General features: G+C 45.3%; 1 protein-coding gene across 1 annotated transcript in view; it reads right to left on the reverse strand.

Annotated features, from left to right (window-relative positions):
* BUB3 (BUB3 mitotic checkpoint protein) overlaps positions 1–15,278 on the reverse strand; it is a 33,131-nt gene extending 17,853 nt beyond the window's left edge. The window contains exons 1-2 of the mRNA XM_068258270.1: positions 15,169–15,278; positions 1,319–1,513 (exon numbers count right to left, since the gene is read on the reverse strand). Coding sequence (XP_068114371.1) covers positions 1,319–1,513 — 195 coding nt within the window. The 5' untranslated portion in view covers positions 15,169–15,278. The remainder of the gene's footprint in view (positions 1–1,318; positions 1,514–15,168) is intronic.
* Between the last annotated feature and the right edge of the window lie 4,243 nt (positions 15,279–19,521).

Genomic DNA, 19,521 nt, shown 5'->3' on the forward strand with positions numbered 1-19,521 from the left:
TCCCAGGAATTAAGGAATTTTATTAAAGAGACACTGAAGCGAGTAAAAAACTTGCTTCTGCTCTTATATTCAGCAGGGGCATGTGTGCCCCTGCTAAACCGCCGCTACCCCGCTGAACAACGGGGATACCTTACACCCCAATTCCCCCCTGCAAAATCAACGACCAAATTGGTCAGATTTTGCTGCTCCTAGAGGCAGGGCTAACGGCTGCAGCCCTGCCTCACAGCGCGTCTATCAGCGGCGCATCGCCGCCTCGACAGACGCGCGTGAGGCAGGGCTATAGCCGTTAGCCATGCCTCAATGCGGAAGAGATCCCCGGCGAGGACGGAGGGGATTTGGGGGGTAAGTGACCCCCGTTGTGAGGCACGATAGCGGCGGTGAATATAAGAGAAGAAGCGAGTTTTATACTCGCTTCAGATTCTCTTTAAGGTGTGTACACATGCATAATGACTGTTGCTTATGGTACTGGAAATTGATTCTTCGGGTGACAGTTCAGGGTCAGAGTGCTGTACAGATATGTTGCTAGGCTACAGGCTTGGGGTGCATTCTGTTGCTATGTAGGATAGACAACCACATGGCACACAAAAGGTGGCCACACACCATACGATTTTTATTTTTTATTATTCTATTCGAGCATTCCGATCCAATTTTCCAATTGCTCGGACGTTTCCAGGTACCACAGAATTGCATTCCAGAATTGGAATTTTAGGTGCTCTCATTCGTGACGGAAACCTTCTCTGGCACTTGTATTGACCCGAGGAAGCAGATCAAGACCCGTGAAACGTGTTGTCTGTTGTGTATCACTATACCTTTTCCTTTCCATCTTTGTCCTGAGCGTAAGACTTTACACTTCTCCTCTATATAAATATTTATAGTAGAATATCATCAAGGGCGCCTCCCCCAGCGTTTTAAAGAGAACCCGAGGCGGCATTTTCAAATCTTAATAGGACACAGAGACATGTCCTGTGCACAATGACCTGCCACTGTGTCATTGTGCTGCAGCAACATTTAAAGAAAAACATTTATCTGTTACAGCTGATACAATTCCTGCAATAAATCTGCAGTGTGTATACTTCCTGCTTTCATGGAAGCAGACATATTGTTATCAGCCAGTGTTTACCAGTTAGCTCTGCAAAGGGAGCCAGCTGACATGCTGAGAGATCAAATTACAGTTGTGATTAGTCACAGATGAGGAAGGATTAGACAGGCTAAACTCTCTAAATACACACAGGTGCATTTCTCTATGTTCTCCTTCAGTCCTGTGCAAGAGTTCAGGTCCACTTAAAAAAGGGATGAAGACGACGACCTCCATACTTACATAGAAGGCACAGTCCAGGACGGGGCCGGCATGCTGGTATTTCAGCCGCAGGGTGTTGGAAGGAACATCGTAGAGGCGGACTGAGGAGTCCCAGGAGGAGGCCAGTAAGAACTGCGAGGTGTTTGGGCTGAACTTCACTGCAGACACCCCGTCTTCTGGGGCCTGGCTTAGCTTAAACTCATTGGATCCGGTCATCTGAGAATAGAAGGGAACATGTATTTGTACAAACAGTCCAGCATAAATGATAATCTGAATATAATACATCATTTAAAATAGAATTCACTGCTTCCTCTAGAACCTGGGCAGCATGGTGGAATAGTGATTAGCACTCTCGCCTTGCAGCGCTGGATCCCGGTTAAAATCCCAGCTGAGGCGCTATCTGCAAGGAGTTTGTATGTTCTCCCTGTGTCTGTGTGGGTTTCCTCTGGGCACCGCAGTTTCCTCCCACATACCAATAACATGCAGATAAGTTAATTGGCTTCCCCCTAAATTGGCCCTTGACTGCAATGGGCATATGACTATTGTAGGGGTTAGATTGTGAGCTCCTGTGAGGGACAGCTAGTGACATGACTAGGTACTCTGTAAAGTGCTGCGGAAGAGGTTGGCGCTAGATAAATACTAAATAATAGCCTGCTTTGGATATCTGTTATGCTGGATACACACGGTTCGTTCCCGCGCTCGATTCCCGTCACTGCGCCGCTTGATTCCCGATGCGTTTATTTCCGACATGTCCGATTCGCAGTTCGATAAATCGTTAGGTCGATTTGCAATACTTTACATGGCAATCGACCTAAGAATCATCGAAAAGCGCTCGGAAATGTTCGGGAATAATCGATTTGTCGGAAATCGAGTGGCGCATTCGATGCGGGAACGAACCGTGTGTATTCAGCATTATTCACACATCAGGTCGGAGTCCTCTTATCTACGTATTGTGTAGATACCAGATCACAGATCTGGAGACTCAGAGGAGGGCGTGGCCCTGAGGTTGGGGTGGCGCCTGGACAACAAGAAGCATACAAGAACAACAGAGCACAGCAGTCTAATGAAAGAGGTTACACCGCCTATCAAGTAGAACCACCCCATAAGTGTGTGGGGATTGGGCATCATGCCGAAGAAAAAAAAAAATGAACATTGGCTTTAAAGGGGAACTTCAGCCTAAACAAACATACTGTCATTAAGTTACATTAGTTATGTTAATTAGAATAGATAGGCAATATAATTTTTTATCCACCCTGTTTTAAAAGAACAGGCAAATGTTTGTGATTCATGGGGGCTGCCATCTTTTTGGTTGAAAGGAGGTGACAGGGAGCATGAGACACAGTTCCAACTGTCCTGTGTCCTGATAACCCCTCCCAGCTGCACATGCTAGGCTTCAAATGTCAAATTCCAAATGTTAAAAAAAAAAAAAAAATGGCACCAAAACAGCAGAACGAGAGCAACAACATCAGAAATCCCATCATGCTTTGCACAGCATCAGGGGAAAAAAGCCCGGGCAGTTTTCTTCTGTGCAGCTAAAAATGAGGCTTGGATAAGAGAAACAAAGTTCTGATGCTGTGAAACTGTTAAAGAAACACCAAGCCTTTTCAGTGCTGCTGAGTCGATTCTTAGTCCGGATGTTCACTTTAACCACTTGAGGACCAGAGTTTTATACACCGCAGTGACATTTACAATTTACAATTCAGCACTGGGCAGCTTTAACGGTTTATTGCTCGGTCATACAATTTAGCACCCAAATGAATTTTTACCTCCTTTTCTTCTCACTAATAGAGCTTTCTTTTTGGTGGTATTTGATTGTTGCTGTAATTGTCTTCTCCGAGGGACAATTAAGTGACAAGGCAATACTCTGTGCAGCGCTGCATTAGATGTCAGCGCTATATAAATACGTTTATGTATTTAAATAGAAAAGACAGCCTGCCAGCTCTGATCAGACGCTGGCAAGCTGATCGCTGTGCCCTGCTCTGTTTATTTACAGGACAGCACGCTCGTGCGAGCTCCCATCCAATCTCGCCTCTCGCAAGATGACCCTATACGGCAGCACGGAGGAACAACATGTTCACTCTGCCGCTGCAATTTTGCGTTAGGCGGTCGGCAAGAAGTTAAAGAGAACCTGAAGCAAGGGATATTGTGGCTGCAATATTTACTTTTATTTGAACAATGAACATTGCCTGACAGTCCTGCTGATCCTCTGCCTCTCATGCTTGTAACCATAGAGACCCTGAACAAGCATGCAGCAGATCAGATGTTTCTGACAAATCTGAAATTATTTGCTGCAGGCTTGTTTCAAGTGTTTCATACCAGTTGCCTGGCAGTCCTGCTGATCTATTAGGCTGCAGTAGTGTCAGAATCACACCAGAAACAAGCATGCAGCTAATCTTGTCAGACAATACAATACAATAACATTTCTATAGCGCTTTTCTCCCATAGGACTCAAAGCGCTTAGGCTCTCTCATTCAGTAATTGGTAGTAGGATGAAGTATTCACACAACAAAAGTTATATTTCTGCAAAAGCCAAACTGAACAGGTGGGTTTTCAGTCTGGATTTAAACTCGTCCAGGGATGGAGCTGTCCTGATCTGCTGAGGTAAGGAGTTCCATAACGTAGGAGCAGCATGACAGAAGGCTCTGGGACCAAAAGATTCCAGGTGGACTCTGGGTATGACTAGATTATTAGAACCTGTGAATCTGAGATTGCAGGGGTTGCTACACAGCTGCAACATATCTTTCATGTATTCAGATCTGACAATAATGTCAGAAACACCTGATCTACTGCATGCTTGTTCAGGGTCTATGGCTAAAGGTATTAGAGGCAGTGGATCAGCAGGACTGCCAGGAAACTAGCATTGCTTAAAAGGAAATAAATATGACAGTCTCCATATCCCTCTCAATTTAAGGACAATAGAATGGCTGTATTTTTGTAGGGAGAATCCACTTATTGCCAGCGGTGCAGGTGGTGTAAAACACTGAAAGATGCCACACAAAAGTGAATGCAGGTAGTCCCAGTTAACGGACGAGATGGTGTCGGGTAGGTTCATTCTTAACCTGAATCCGTTCTTAAGTCAGAACACTGTGCCATCTCTGTCCCCTGTAACTCCTCTGTGCTACCTCTGTCCCTGTTCCCTTAGTGTCTCCATCTGTGCCAACACTGTGTCCCTGTCCCCCGTCTGTGTCCCTTTGTCCAAGGCTTGATGCAGTATAGTGCACTGCAGCAAAATACCACTTTACTGAGTTTAAAAACCTTTTTTCTTTGAGGGCTTGTTTCCACTGTTGCGACGCGATTTCGGCCGCATTCCGACGCTTGTAAAAACGCATGCGGATGCGTTTCCACATGCGTTTTTACCCGCGATTTCGCATGGCAGGGTGCCATGCGAAATTAACCATGACACTGCCAGGGCTAAATAAAATTGAAAAAGGTGCGAAATCGCACGCGAAATCGCAGGTAAAAACGCATGTAACAAACGCATGCGTTTTTACTATTAAATACATTAGCGGCGATTCGCACGGATTCCCGACGCAGGCGAAATCGTTGGCTCTTTTGTGCGTTTTTTTCACGCTGAAAAAAACGCACCTCAACAACGCTACAGTGGAAACAGGCCCATCCACTTGTATTACATGTGCGGATCTGCATGCGTTGGACGCATGCAGATTCGCGATAGTGGAAACGAGCCCTGAATGTTTTTTAAATTGATTCTCAAAAATTATAAAGTCAATTTGAAAAAAAAAAAAAATGTTTTGACTTGTTCTCATTTTCATGCAGTTCAAAAGTATTCCTATTTTAAGCAATATTTTTCAGCAGATTCAAACTATGAGATACAAACATAAAACAAAAAATAAAAAATGGAGACGCAATAGAAGAACCAAATAATAGAATAGTAGAACCAAAGTAAAACTTTAAATGAGCCCTGGAGTTCCCCCTTAAACCGGCAAACGAGCAGATAATGGAGTTTGAGATCAGTGGACTGCGTTTTGTGAAAGATGCAAGCTATCATACTGAATCTTCCTAACAAGGCTTGTTCTGGTGGCAACTATATTAATAAATGAGCAAGGAATGTCTTCCCTGTAACAAGATCTGTCACTAATTACTAAGTATTTTAACCTCCTAAATTACCAGAAACTAAGATTGGTTTAAACAAGACATATGTCTTTAATAAGCCCAGGCCTCTATGAAGCCACTAATGAAATAAAACAAGGGCCCACTAACGCAGCTCATTTCCTCTCAGATCAATAAAGTAATTATGTACTACAGACGTTTAAATAAAAATATGCCAGTGGCTTGGAGCAAATTTAATTTCACAGATTCTCTCCTACAAAACAGCCTGCATAAACAGGCCCATCTCAATTAACCCTGCTCTGTTCCCAAGATCTGCTGGTAATTGTGCTGGCCTCATTATATCAAAAGGGGGCCGGCCGGTTACCATAAATACACAGGTGCATCTTGTCAGCGTGGGCCAGGCCAGTCACAAGCGCCCGCTGTGTATTCCCGTCATGGCTTGAGAGCCAGTATCAGCTCCACCAAACTGCCCCACCCCCACATATCCACATAGAAGGTGGCAACATAGGGGGTTCCAAATCTACAAGGCACTTGTGTTCCAAAGGCAATGTTCAAGTAGGAGACCTTGGGCAAGACTCTCTAAGGGCTTGTTCACACTATAAGAGTTTGCGTATTTTTTTTTTTTAAGCGCTGGCGATTTTAGAAATCGCCCTAAAAGCGCTTTTGCAATGATTCCCTATGAGAGCGTTCACTTGCGATCCACTTTCAAAAGCGCTGCCTGTACCATTTTCTGAATGCTTTGGCTCAATGGAAGGTATAGAGAAATCGCAAATCGCTTGAAAAAGTGCTTTGTATAGCGATTTCACGAGCGCTCCTATGAATAAATACACTGTATTGATTAATTTATGGGTGAAAGTTCACTTCCTGACTGTCATCAGGAAGTGAAAAAAAGAATTGCTCTGCAATAGCGCGTAGAAAAGCGAATACAAAAAAAAAAAAAACAACTTTTTTTTAAATCGCAATTAATCGCTCAGTGTTTGCAATAGCACTGGCGATTTATAATGTGAACACAGCCTCCGGGCTAGTGCACACCAAGATCGCTTCTGAGCGTTTTTCAGATTGCCAGTGCTTTGAAAAGCCCTTGGCTAATGTTACCCTATGAGGGTGTATCCACAGTAGCATTGTGATTTTTCTAAAATCGCAAACCTGCTGCATGTTGCATTTTTTGGAGCGATTCAGCTTGAATGGATGAGCAAAAACACTCATTCATTCAAAAATCGCTCTGAAAATCACTTCACAAAATCGCTATCGCAAATTGCTAACAACAGCGATTTTGGTGTGCACTAGCCCTAACTCTGCGACTGCCATTAAAGTGCATCCTTGCGGCTGCAGCTCTGGCGCTTGGAGTCCGCTAGGAGAAAAGCGCAATATGAATGTTATTTGTCTTGTAATCAAGATGCTCATAAATTAAGTAAGCCTTATATAGAAAGTAAGGGCTGTGACCAACTATAATAATAAATAAAATAAAAAAAAAATCACAAAACGCTTTTTATAGCGATTTTAGCAGCATTTTCTGGAAGGATTTCTGGTCATTTTTAGGCCTCTTCCACAGTGCGACATTAAAGTCGCTCGTTATAAAATATTTTAACGCAGAGTAACGCACAGCAATACAAAGTCTGTGCGACATTCACAGTGCACACGTTGCGTTAGTGTGTAACGTGTAGCGTTATTAGAAAGTGCTGCATGCTGTGCGTTTAGCGATTAATCTGCTGCATTACTTGTGTTGCACATCCTCAGTAATGTTTTTTTCTTTTTTAAAATGTTCCGCATGCGCCGTTTTCGTTCTATAGTAAATACATTTTCTAACATGTGACTAAAGTCGCACTGTAATAGTGTATATGCTTTGCGTTAGGGCCACGTTGTGCGACCTTAACGTCGCATCAAACGCAACGTCCTACTGTGAAAGTAGCCTTAAAATGTAACTGTCGGGCATAAAATCAAAAATCAAGCCTTCATTTTTATCTGGTAAAATAAGGATGCTAACCAGGCAATCCAAAAGTCAAAATCACTATTACTTTTCTTGTTGATAAATGATCATTCCCCAGTTTACTTGACTCTTATTTGGTACTCACAAAATTTAGTATACAAAGGAAGTTGCAGGGCATGCTGGGTTGTCCTTTTTGCTTCTCTACTTCCCCTCAGACTTAACTAATGCAGCCTGATTGGCTGAAGCCTCTTTCCCTTCTGTTGTCCCCTCCCATACCTCTGTTCCTCTCTGATTGGCCAATACTTCTCATGCTGAGACAATGCACTTTCTATAGTGAAAGGTGGGCAAATCAGGCAGAGGAGTGTAAGGAAGGAAATGACATCGGTATTGGCTTCAAAATAGCCACACTTAAAATGGGAAATGCTAGGAAGAATTTCCTCTTTTGTACTGTAGAAAAATCACTAAAATCAAAACCTGGACAGTGCAATACATTAGTCATGAAATGATGAAAGTAGAGCAAGTATCTATCTATCTATCTATCTATCTATCTATCTATCTATCTATCTATCTATCTATCTATCTATTTAGGGAGGGGGGGTGGGGTTCTGAGATAGTATGGCTGACAGCACCTCTTTAAGGGATTATGAATTTAATTCTAGCAATGTGTACAGCAACTGTGATTTTCTTTTTTTGCCAAACTTTGCCACCACGTACTGCTGACATCAAATCAAACAGACCAGCTGATCCTCTCCAGACCTTGAGCACACACTGCACAGGGGAAAATGCATGTAAACATCGCATGGGATGCAAGTCTATGGGCTGGTCTACTCCTCAGATTTGGCCCCGTCTGATAATTCCTCCAATAGCTGCCACATTTCCAAATGATTCAGTTCAAGTTTCTAACCCCAACACACATGCCTGTTGGATATATGGCACCAACAATATTGTTCATTTTGGGATGATGTGTTAGCCACTGTGAGTTGGGGCCAGCTCCTTTTAAAGCGGACCCAAACCAAAATTTTTTTTAATTCAAAATATTTAGTTGCACAACTGACACATACAAAGATAATTAACACTCCTTCAAGCCTATGAGCATTTCAGTGCATGCTTTTCACCCTTCTCTTTTCATAACTAGGGTTATACTGGGGGCAGCCATTAGCAATTCCTCCTTTGCTGGACACCTACTCCACCAGTTTGCCGAATTCTGTCCCGGCAATATGAAAGGAAGGGAGGGGTTCCTCCAATAAATGTAAAATATTTTAGATTTGTCATCATGCAGCTGAAACAATGCTGCTATTTATTATAATAAATTTACAAAATAGATTTTATTTCTGAAATCTTGTATTTTTAATTTGGGTCTACTAAGTTTTGCTCAAACGTTTACATACCCTGGTGATTTGACCTAATAACATGCACACAATTTGACACAAATGGGTTTAAACACTTCACCTCCAAGGTTTTTTCCATTAAAGGGAACCTGAAACAAGTAAAATTATTTACAATAAACATGACGTCCGTTCCTCTCAGAGGCTCACCATTTTTTTCTTACAGTGATCCCTTCCAGTTCTGACAATATTTTGTCAGAACTGAAAATTACTAGTTGCTGTCAGTTCTGTATCAGCAGCTGTCAGTTACAACTGAATGTGCAAGGTAATGTCCATGTTTCCCTATGGCTCAAGTGGGTGATATTACAGCTTAACCTCCTTAGCGGTATGGACGAGCTCAGCTCGTCCATTACTGCCGGAGGCTGCCGCTCAGGCCATGCTGGGCCGATTTACATGAAATAAAAAGCAGCACACGCAGCCGGCACTTTGCCAGCCGCGCGTGCTACCTGATCGCCGCCACAGTGCGGCAATCCGCCGCGTGCAGCGGCGAAAGAGGGTCCCCCAAGCCGCCCGAGCCCAGCCGGAACAAACAGTTCCGGCCAGCGCTAAGGGCTGGATCGGAGGCGGCTGACGTCACTCCGCTAAGCAAAACAAGGAAGGCCGCTCGTTGCGGCCTTCCTTGTTAATTCTGATCGCCGGAGGCGATCAGAATGACGCGTCCGGAGCGCCCTCTAGTGGCCTTTCAAGCAGCCAGCTTTCAGTTGGCTGCATGGAATATTTTTTTTTTTTAATTAAAAAAAAAACCCTCCCGCAGTCGCCTTGGCGATCTTAATAGAACGCCAGGGTGGTTAACAGTGTGCTGACCAGGAAGCTGTTATGGGGTAATGGCCGTTTTTAAAATGGAGGATGGAGATTTCCATTGATCACAGTGGACAAATGGGACGCAGGAGAGGAGAAAGAGATTGAGTAGTAGACTACGGTACACCGGAGGTGAGTATGACCTGTGTATGGTTATTTTGACTTTTCATTTTCAGTTCAGGTTCACTTTAAAGCAAACCTGAACTGAAAATTAAAAGTCAAAATAAACATACGTGTCATACTTACCTCCTGTGTAGTCTATTCATCAATCTCTTTCTCCTCTACTGCATCCTGTTTGTCCACTGGGATCGATGAAAATCTCCACCTTCCATTTTGAAAAATGGCCATTACCCCATAACAGCTTCCTGATCAGCACACTGTTAAACTAGAATATCGACCACTTGTGCAATAGGGAAACATGGACATTAACTTGCTCATCATTTTCCTTTCACTGATGTACGTATTACGTATGTAATATTAATTTGCAGGTATATCATGCGTTTATTTTACTTGGTTCAGGTTCTAGCCAGGGACACACAACCATTCAGTTGATGACACAGGGACACTTGCATTTTATTCTATAGGATTCGTTGTGCAAACTCAGCAGAAATGGCCCTCGTCAAGGTGGTCAACGACCTTACACTTGCCAGAGCTGAAGGCAGTTACTCCATCCTGCTCCTCCTCGACCTATCATCCATATTTAATATGGTAGACCATTCCTTCCTCCTCAAATAACTAGTCTTTGGGCATCCCTGTTCTCACCTTGTTCTGGATCATCGTCTACCTCTCCAATCGCTTCTTCACTACCTTCTTCAATGGCTCCTCCTCTACCCCCACCGGGAGTCCCCCAGGGCTCGGTTCTGGGCCCCTGCTGTTCTCAATATACACTTTCATGAATGCGGCAGACTCCTCCATTGTTCACACCGCTCTGCTTTCACGTCTCCACTCTGCAAAGCCCTACGCTGGCTTCCTGTCCACTTCAGGATCAGTTTCAAGATTCTGCACCTGGCATACAAACCTGTGCTCAAAACTGGCCCTACTTACATCTCAGAACTTGTTCACACCCCTTTCGGTCCACCAATGACCTTCAGCTGACCACCCCATGCATTTCACACTCCCATCCACTCCTTGCCACCTCCACCATGCCATAAATCCATCCGCCTATCACCTATACTACACGCCCACCTAGTGTGTCCTACCCTCCCCCGTTAGATTGTAAGGCTTCAGCAGGGCCCTCCTTTCCCTAGTGTATCCCACGTGATCATGCGCCCTCATCAATGGCACCTTCCCATTGACTGTCTCGAACTTAATATACTGGACCCTTGCAACCAGCTCCCACGTTGCATGTTCAGGTTTCCCCTTTTGCCTTGTATAACCTTGTCTTATAATGTATAACCTTGTGTTACTATTGAATGTATCCCTACTTATTGTCCAGCGCTATGTAATATGCTGGCAGATCTCATGATGGCCATGGAGAAAGGAAGCTGGTAGAAAGTTTCATCGCTTAAAGCGGATCCGAGATGAAAAACTATCTATAACAAGTAACCTGTCTATATATATTATCTAAAGTTTAGATGGTTTACACAAATGTAGCTGTAAACAGTTTTAATAGAATATATTTATTCCTGTGATACAATGACAGGGCCATGTTGTTTGTAAACATTACACAGAGGCAGGCTTATCTGTATCTTGAGCCATCAGCCTAATCCCCTCTCCTCCTCCCCTCTGCCTCTGAAATCTCTGGCTAGTAACACCTCCCCCTCCTCCTGCCCAGACTGAGCTCCCATGAGCCCTTGCTACTGCCAAGGCTCTCTGAAACTCTGTGGGCGTGGCTTTTTTAGTTTATAGGGAATTAGAGTATTAAAACAAAAACAAAAAAAGTATTTGGCTTGAGGAATGACTTATAAACAATAGGAAAGGAACAATTATGCAATGTGTAAAAGTTCACCTCGGATCCACTTTAACGTCGGAACACGAGTAACATCTCGCTGTGGCCTAGGACAGGGTTGGCCAAACTTTTTAGACCAAGGGCCATATCGCCGTTCTTGAGAGTGCTAGCTAGGGGGCCAAACTAGTATAATTAAACAATTTTTGCTGACTGCAGTTAGGTACACTGTGCCTGTGACATTTCCACGGGAATCGACCCATATACTGTGCGCAGTTAGCACAGTGGCAGCTGCTAATCCATGCCTGTTACTACTGCTGACCCCACCACAGCTTTGGACACGCCTGGCCTAGGAGGAGGGCAGAGCACTCAGGGAAACCATCCTGCTGGCATCCCTGATTATGCAACTCCCTAAGCGAGCGCTCAAGTCAAAGGCCACCCCTGAGCACAACTGTACAGGTGCCACATCCATCTACCCGAAATAGAGTCTTAAAGTGTAACTGTCGGGCATAAAATGGAAAATCAATTCTTTATTTTTATCTGGAAAAAAAAATAAGGATGCTAACCAGGTAATCCAAAACTTAAAAATCACTATTACTTTTCTTGTTGATAAACGATAATTCCCCAGTTTATCCGACTTATTTCGTACACACAAAATTTGGTACATAAAAAGGAAGTTGCAGGGCATGCTGGGTTGTCCTTTTTTTGCTTCTCTACTTTCCCCTCAGATTTAACTAATGCAGCCTGATTGGCTGAAGCCTCTTTCCTTTCTGTTTTCCCCTCCCACACCTCTGTTCCTCTCTGATTGGCCAGTATTTCTCATGCTGAGACAATGCACTTTCTATAGTGAAGGGCAAGCTATGCATACACAATCAGGCAGAGGAGAGTTAGGCCTGGAACCCACTGAAAACCGCAAAACGCAACCGCTAGCGTTTTGTCTGAGCGGTTTGCAAGCGGATTCATGCGCGTTTTTGGTCGTGTTTTGCAACATTGTATTTTTTTCCCCAGCGGGTGCCTAGCGTTTTGCGTTTTTATCCTGATTGGTCCTGTGAATTATTTTTCATTTTGTTACAGTGTGCTGAACTGCAAAACGCTAGCAAAACCGCTCAGTTTAGGTTTTGCTGAGCGTTTCTGCTAGCGTTTCAATACTTTACATTGAAGCGCTAACGCTCCCAAAATGCTGCAGGTCCTGCGTTTGCGTTTCTGGGAAACGCAAACGCTCCTGTGGAAGTTGCCCCATCCATTAACATTAGCCCAGCGTTTTGGCAAACTGCTAGCGTATCGCAGTGCTGCCAAAACGCTGCCAAAAGCGCTCCTGTGGGTTCCAGCCCTAAGGGAGGAAATTACATCAGGATTGGCTGCAAAAAAGCCACAGTTAAAATGGAAAATGTTTTACTGTAAAAAAAAAAAAAAAAAAAAAAAAATCACTAAAATCAAAACATAGACAGTGCAATACATGTTATGTAATTAGAGAAAGTATTTATCTACTTATACATGTGTTTTCTTTCTAAGATTAGTATGGCTCCTCTTTAAAGTGTACCAGAGATATTTGAAACAAAAGAATTTAGTCAGTCTGCTCCCTTGTTGTCCTCTCTGTTGGGCACTAGTCTACCTTAGGGGACCTAGTAGGAATTCTCCTAGGGAGATTCAGCTAGCGCGATTGGGTGGACAGCACTGTAACTGCTGTTTCCAACAGGTTGCAGAAAACTACGCCCACACACTATTAGGCCAATCACAATGCTTTGTGCTGTAGAAAGTGTTGTGATTGGAGAACTGATCCCTATGAGATTTCCTGCAGGGTCCCCTAAAGTAGACAAGGAGCTTCAGCTGCTCTGCTTCCAGCCCCAGTAAAGTCCACAGGGACTACTGCACATGCTCGGCCACATGCACCTGCTATTGTGCTTCCATGGCAGGAAAACATCCGGCACAAGCACAGAACGCTTCCGACCAAGGGAACTACTGTGAGCCATGCAGCCTGGACTACGCACAACCCGGCTGGATCGCAGACTTCAACGCAGCTCAATGGAGAGCAGGAGGAGGCCCCAGGTAAGTAAAAGTCCCTTAGTTTCATGTTACATGTTCACTATAAAGAACCTGAGATGAAGCAAAAAATAAATAAATAAATTCATACATTCCTGGGGCTTCTTCCAGCCCCATTCTGCCTGATCGCCCCCTTGGCACTGTCCTCCACCTCCTGGGTCCCCCGGTAACCTCGGGAGTGGGGCTTGCTGTGCATGCGTGGCCCGGTCACACATGTGCACCCCGCCATGCTCCCATCGCTGGGAGTGTTCTGCACAGTACTACTACGCAGAGCTCTCCTGGCTATGGGAGAGCGTCAGGGAGCCCACATGGCCGCGCTGCGCATGTGCCAAACGATTAAAGCCAATGGGTACCAATGTAAAAATAAAAAAGTCAGTTACTCACCTAAGGAGAGGGAAGGCTCTGTCCTAATGAGCCTTCCCTCTCCTCTCCCGGTGCCCTCGGTGCTGCGCTGGCTCACCCGTTTGCATCCGCCGCCGCAGGGACTTCGGAGGTCTTCGGGAGCACTTGGGCTTCCGAAGACGGGACGCTCCATACTACGTACACGCGAGTGCGTCATAGAGGGCGCTTGCGTACTATGGAGCGGCCCCATCCTCGGGAGCCCAAATGCTCCCGAAACATCCCTTCGGCAGCGGAAATGGCAGTATTTGACCGAACTGGTCGAATACTGCTACGGGGGATCCTGCGCGGGACCGGGAGAGGGAAAGCTCATTAGGACCGAGCCTTCCCTCTCCTTAGGTGGGTATCTGACTTTTTTTTATTTTTAAATGGGTAAACATTCACTTTAACCTATTGCCGACTGCTCCACGCCAATTGGCGTGAGCACTGCAGCAGCCCCAGGACCACTGCACGCTGATTGGCATAAACGGTCTTCTATGGGGCTAGCAGGAGATCGCATGCAGGATGCGCACACATCTCCTGCTTGGGGGCAGAGTTCCGCCCCGACTTTTAGACGGCGGCTTCGCCTTAAAGCTGCAGTGGCATTTTAGTCATAAATGTTCTGGTCACTAGGGGTGGGGGGGTTAACACTGCAGTCCTCAAGTGTTTAAAGGGGTCCTCTTGTGGATTTAAAAAAGCTAAAATTGACACTTACCTGGGGCTTCTATCGGACCCCTGCAGCTGTAATGTCCCGCAGTCCTCTTCCGATGCGCCGCCACCGGTGTAATTATTCATGTAACTAGACGAATAGAAGCCGTGCACATGCTCACTCCCACACGTCATCGGAGCTAACTGCGCAGTACAAGAAAACTTCGTACTGCGTCTGCGCAGTAAGCTCCCAATGGCGCACGCGAGCACGCGCATGGCTGCGCAGCCACAGTTCTATTCATCTAGTTAGACGAATAATTACACCTGTGCCGGCGGCAGAGAACGGATGATCGTAGGAGGACGGCGCGGGACATTACAGCCGCAGGGACCAATAGAAGCCCAGGTAAGTGTCAGTTTTAGTTTTTGTTTTTTTTAAACCTACAAGAGAACCCTTTAAAGTTACCAGGAGCCCTTATGGAGTAGCCAGGAGGCACAATGGGAGTGATCAGGCCGAAGGAAGTCCTGTATGAATTTATGTTGGTTTCATCTCAGATACACTCCAAGCTGCCCTCTTGGCAGAGCATTTCCAGCGGGGTGGAGAAGCACAAGGACTGAAGAGAGCTCTCCCCCCAGCAGGCCAGGAAGCTGCATGCAGAGATCTCATCACCACAGCAGGAGAGCCCGACAACCAGCATCCCCTCATTAGCCCCCCGGCTCCAGCCCGCATCCCCCCGGTACTCACCGTGCCGCTTATATCTCCTAACCGCCGCCGCTCTCCAACAACGCGCCGCCTCACAGGACGGTTTCAAAAGCTATCGCCTCTCCTATTCGCTGGCTGCGCCTCACAACCGGAAAAGGCGGGCTCCGAGCTCCCGGAAGCGCGTCACGCAGGCAGCAGAGCAGAGTGGTTGGCGCGGCTCCTGGGAACACGTGACGTGCAGCCATGCTGTGGTTGGCGCCAGTGTAATGTCAGCTATTGCCGCTGTAATGTCAGATATTGCAGCCCGGAAGCAGCCTTCCTCACTGAGTATTGCGCATGCTCAGTGGGAAGTTAGACATTATTTAGCTGAAATATCTCCGCTTCCGCACTACGTACACTCCCGAAATTTTCAGGGGCGGGAGGGGACCCCCAGATCCAGCTCTGTGTCGAATTGCAGCCCCCTAGCCCCGGTAGTTCCCGAGATAGGTTTGCTGCAATCAGTCTCGGGAACCAGCGGGGCTCGGGGGCTGCAATTCGGCACAGAGCTAGATGTGGGGGTCCCCTCCCTCCCCTGAAAATTTCGGGGGTGTACGTGGTGCGGAAGCGGAGATATTTAGGACGTTTCACACGTGGCTGCACAATGTAATGGGGCGCAGGCTCCTACTGCGCATGCGGGGCTGCAAAATCTGAGAGGCTGCAATAGCTGACATGACACCGCCCGCACGTTGTGCAGCCCCGCATGCGCAGTAGGAGCCTGAGTCGGACGGTAGGAAGTGGAGTTCAATGCTGAAATGTAATCTAGTCTATCACTCGTGTTTTGGCTGATGTAACTCTATACCTCCCAACTTTTTCAGATGAGAAAGAGGGACACAAACCACGCCCCTGTCACAACCCTGATCACACCCTTGCCACGCCCCTAGTCACGCATACCATAAAGATTTCATAAGAAAAATATGTTGTTCTATAATTCAAACCACACTGGTGCTTTCTATCCTGGTTCATTTTCCTTCATATGAACATATTTAAATTAGTAAAATGATGGGAATAAAGTTTAGAGTCAATCAAATGCATTTTTAGTAGAGAAATATATATATTTACATAGAAAGAGGGACAAAGTCCTGAAAGAGGGGGGACAAATGAGGAGGAAAGAGGGACAGAGGGACAGGGCTCCCAAAGAGGGACTGTTCCTCGGAAAGTGGGACAGTTGGGAGCTATGTAACTCTGAAGCTGTGCAAATAAAATAATGCACAGCTCCCAACTGTCCCTCTTTCCTCCTCATTTGTCCCTCTTTCAGGACTTTGTCCCTCTTTCTGTGTAGATACATATATTTACTAAAAAAAAAGTGTTTGATTGAATCTAAACTTTATTCCCATACTTTAAATTGATATATTACTAATTTTAAAATGTTAATATGAAGGAAAATGAACCAAGATAGAAAGGACCAGTGTGGTTTGAATGATAAAACAACATTTTTATTATGAAATCTTATGGTATGGAGTGATTAGGGGTGTGACGGGGGCGTGTCTTAAGTGTCCCTCTTTGTCATCATAAAAAGTTGGGAGGTATGCTATGTAAATATATGTATTTTATGACAATTTTGTAAATTCAGCTGTCACTATTGATCAGTGGCGTAGCTAAGGAGCTGTGGGCCCCCAATGCAAGTTTTATGCTGGGTACACACGATGCATTTTTTCCATTGATTTTCCGTCCAATCGATTTCCGATTCGATTTTTTGATCGATTTCCGATTTCAGTCCCTTATCTTTTCTTATCTATTTCCATTCACTTCTTTGAGAAATCGATCAGAAAACGATCGAAAATCAGATCGGACATGTCGGAAATTATCTAACGAAAACATCTATCTAACACAACATTGTATGGTGTGTACCTGGCATTACATTGGGGCCCCCCAAGCACTCTATATATAACAATTGATACGGTACACCCAATCCTGCTAATGGAAACTACAGTGTTAGAGATGCAAGAAGGGGATGGCGAACAGTTTGTTAATGATTACCACTATTCAAAGTATCTATAGAAGTGATTATCATGAGCACAGGACCAATAGAGAGCCAATAATGCAATTGAAGGGCCCCCCTGGCCCAAGGGCCCCAATGCGGTCGCAACCTCTGCAACCCCTATGGCTACGCCCTGGCTATTGATACATCAATAACTTTTTGAGTTACTTATGCCATCAAAGTCTTACACGTAGTTTTTTCAGGACAATCTAGGCTTTCTTTGGGTAATATTTGTTTTCAAGAATTATTTTATTTTACAGGCATTTGATATGGAAAAAATAGGCGTAAGCGCAGAAAATACACGTTTTCATATTTCACAAATTCTACGTAAGTGCCCCAGTTATAAAACATATCAAAATAGGTTACTTGTCTTTTCCCGGTTAAATTGATACCCTACATGCCATATTTCATCACCAGTTGGGAATGTTGCGTACCATTTTCGCCAGCTTGCGCGTTTGTAGCAATTGGACCTGATCGATATATGGCGCAAAGTTTGGGGACCTCAGTGCTGTACAGATACATTGCTAGGCAACAGCACAGTAATGCAAATGTACAGTGTTGGGTCCCGGAGCCGTCGCCCTTTCGATTGCGTGCAATCGCTACTGGTGGCAGCCATTACAGGTGTCCGCTAATATTAGGGCTAAGTATAGGTGACACAAGGGGTTAATTAGGTAGGAGTTAATAGTTTACTTGGGGAGGGAAGAGAATCACTTTATTATTTAATGGGGACATGTCACTTTAATACTTTTTTTCCCCTTGGTTTCATGAATGAATGCTGCTATTAGCAGCACTTATTCACAGTTCAATGAATGCACGCTCGAGCACGTGCACGCGTGGGAGAGTGCGTGGGAACGCTCGGCGCCTTTTGAACTGTAGGACGTGAATTTCACGTCCTGGAATCTTAAGTGGTTAATCGACTCTAAACTTTATTTCCATGCTTTAAAGAGAACCTGTAACAAAAAAAACGCTGTTGCGGCTCTCAGCACGGAGATAGGTGAAAATAGCCGATCTCTGTCGGGTCCGCTGTACTGCACAGGAGTAGGAGACTTGCACCTGCGCAGTAGAGCGGGCCAACAGCCATCTGCTATTTCCGCCTATCTCCGAGCGGAAATAGCAGTAAATAAGTTTAGAGCCGATACTGCGCCTGCTCTGGAGCCGGGAAGGTAAATATTTGCATCCCCGCTGTTCGGGGAGCTTTATCGCCGCCGTCGTGGGACTGAGGAGGACGGGGGAAGTCTCAATAGGATACGGGAGGCTTCCCCCATCTGAGGTGAGTACCCCCCAGGGGGGTTTTTTTTTGTTACAGGTTTTCTTTAAATTGATATATTTCTTGTTTTCAAATGTTAATATGAAGGATAATGGACTAGAAAAGAAAGGACCAGTGTGGTTTGAATTACAAAACAACATATTTTTCTTATGAAATCTTCATGGTAAGCGTGACTAGGGGTGTAGCAGGGGTGGGACTCAAATGTCCCTCTTTCTTATCTATTGTTTTTTTTCTTTTTTTTTTACTCTTTACTTTTTTTCTCGGCCTGACTAATCCAGTGTTGGTCGGGAGGGCTAAGTAGGTGTGTGAGATCGGCAGTTGGCTGCAGTGCCCCGACGGCTGGGGGGAGGGTCATAGTCCAAGGGATGAAAGTTGTCCGGCAATGAGACCGGCAGGAGGCCGCAGTGTCCCCGACGGCTGGGGGGGTGCGAGGGTCGTAGTCCAAGGGCTGAGAGATCAAGTCGGACACACAAAATCAGAAATGCCCCTGTAGGGAACACACATAGCCACAGATGTATGGGGGAGCTTGAGTCGCTACACTGCTGAACATTTGGGGGAAGGGGACGCCCCTGATGGGGTGTCAGGCAAATTTGGCAGCAATAAAAGGGGCCTTAATATTGCTTGGAGGGGGTCTGGCAGTGGTCCCCAAAGTTAATTTTGTCCAGTGGCCCCATTGTACCTAGAACCGGTCCTTTTTGGCTGAGGTGGCCATTAACAGACCACTCCAGCAAAAAAAAAGTAAGCAGTTGAAATCTGACAGAACCGACAGGTTTTGGACTAGTCCATCTGCTCACAGGGGATTCTCAAGGTTTTATTTGTTTTCAAAAGCATTTCCTGAATGGCAGTTGCAAAGTATAACTGCCAAAATAGTGTGCAAGTGAGTAGGGAGGCTGGCGTCTTACTGTTTTGGCTGTTAAACTGGCATTCAGGACTAGACCAAAACCGGTCAGATTTTACCTGCTTACTTTTTACGCAGGAGCCGTCCTTTGTGGACCGTCTTGGCCAAGAATCTATTTTCTATACAGAAGCGCTGTCAAGTTTTGCCGATCGACCGCTATACGCATCATTCTCCTTCTCACCCCACCCACCAGAAGCCGACCCATCGAGCACC

The sequence above is a fragment of the Hyperolius riggenbachi genome, chromosome 10 (genome assembly GCF_040937935.1).
Source record: "Hyperolius riggenbachi isolate aHypRig1 chromosome 10, aHypRig1.pri, whole genome shotgun sequence".
In the NCBI taxonomy this organism is placed as follows: domain Eukaryota; kingdom Metazoa; phylum Chordata; class Amphibia; order Anura; family Hyperoliidae; genus Hyperolius; species Hyperolius riggenbachi.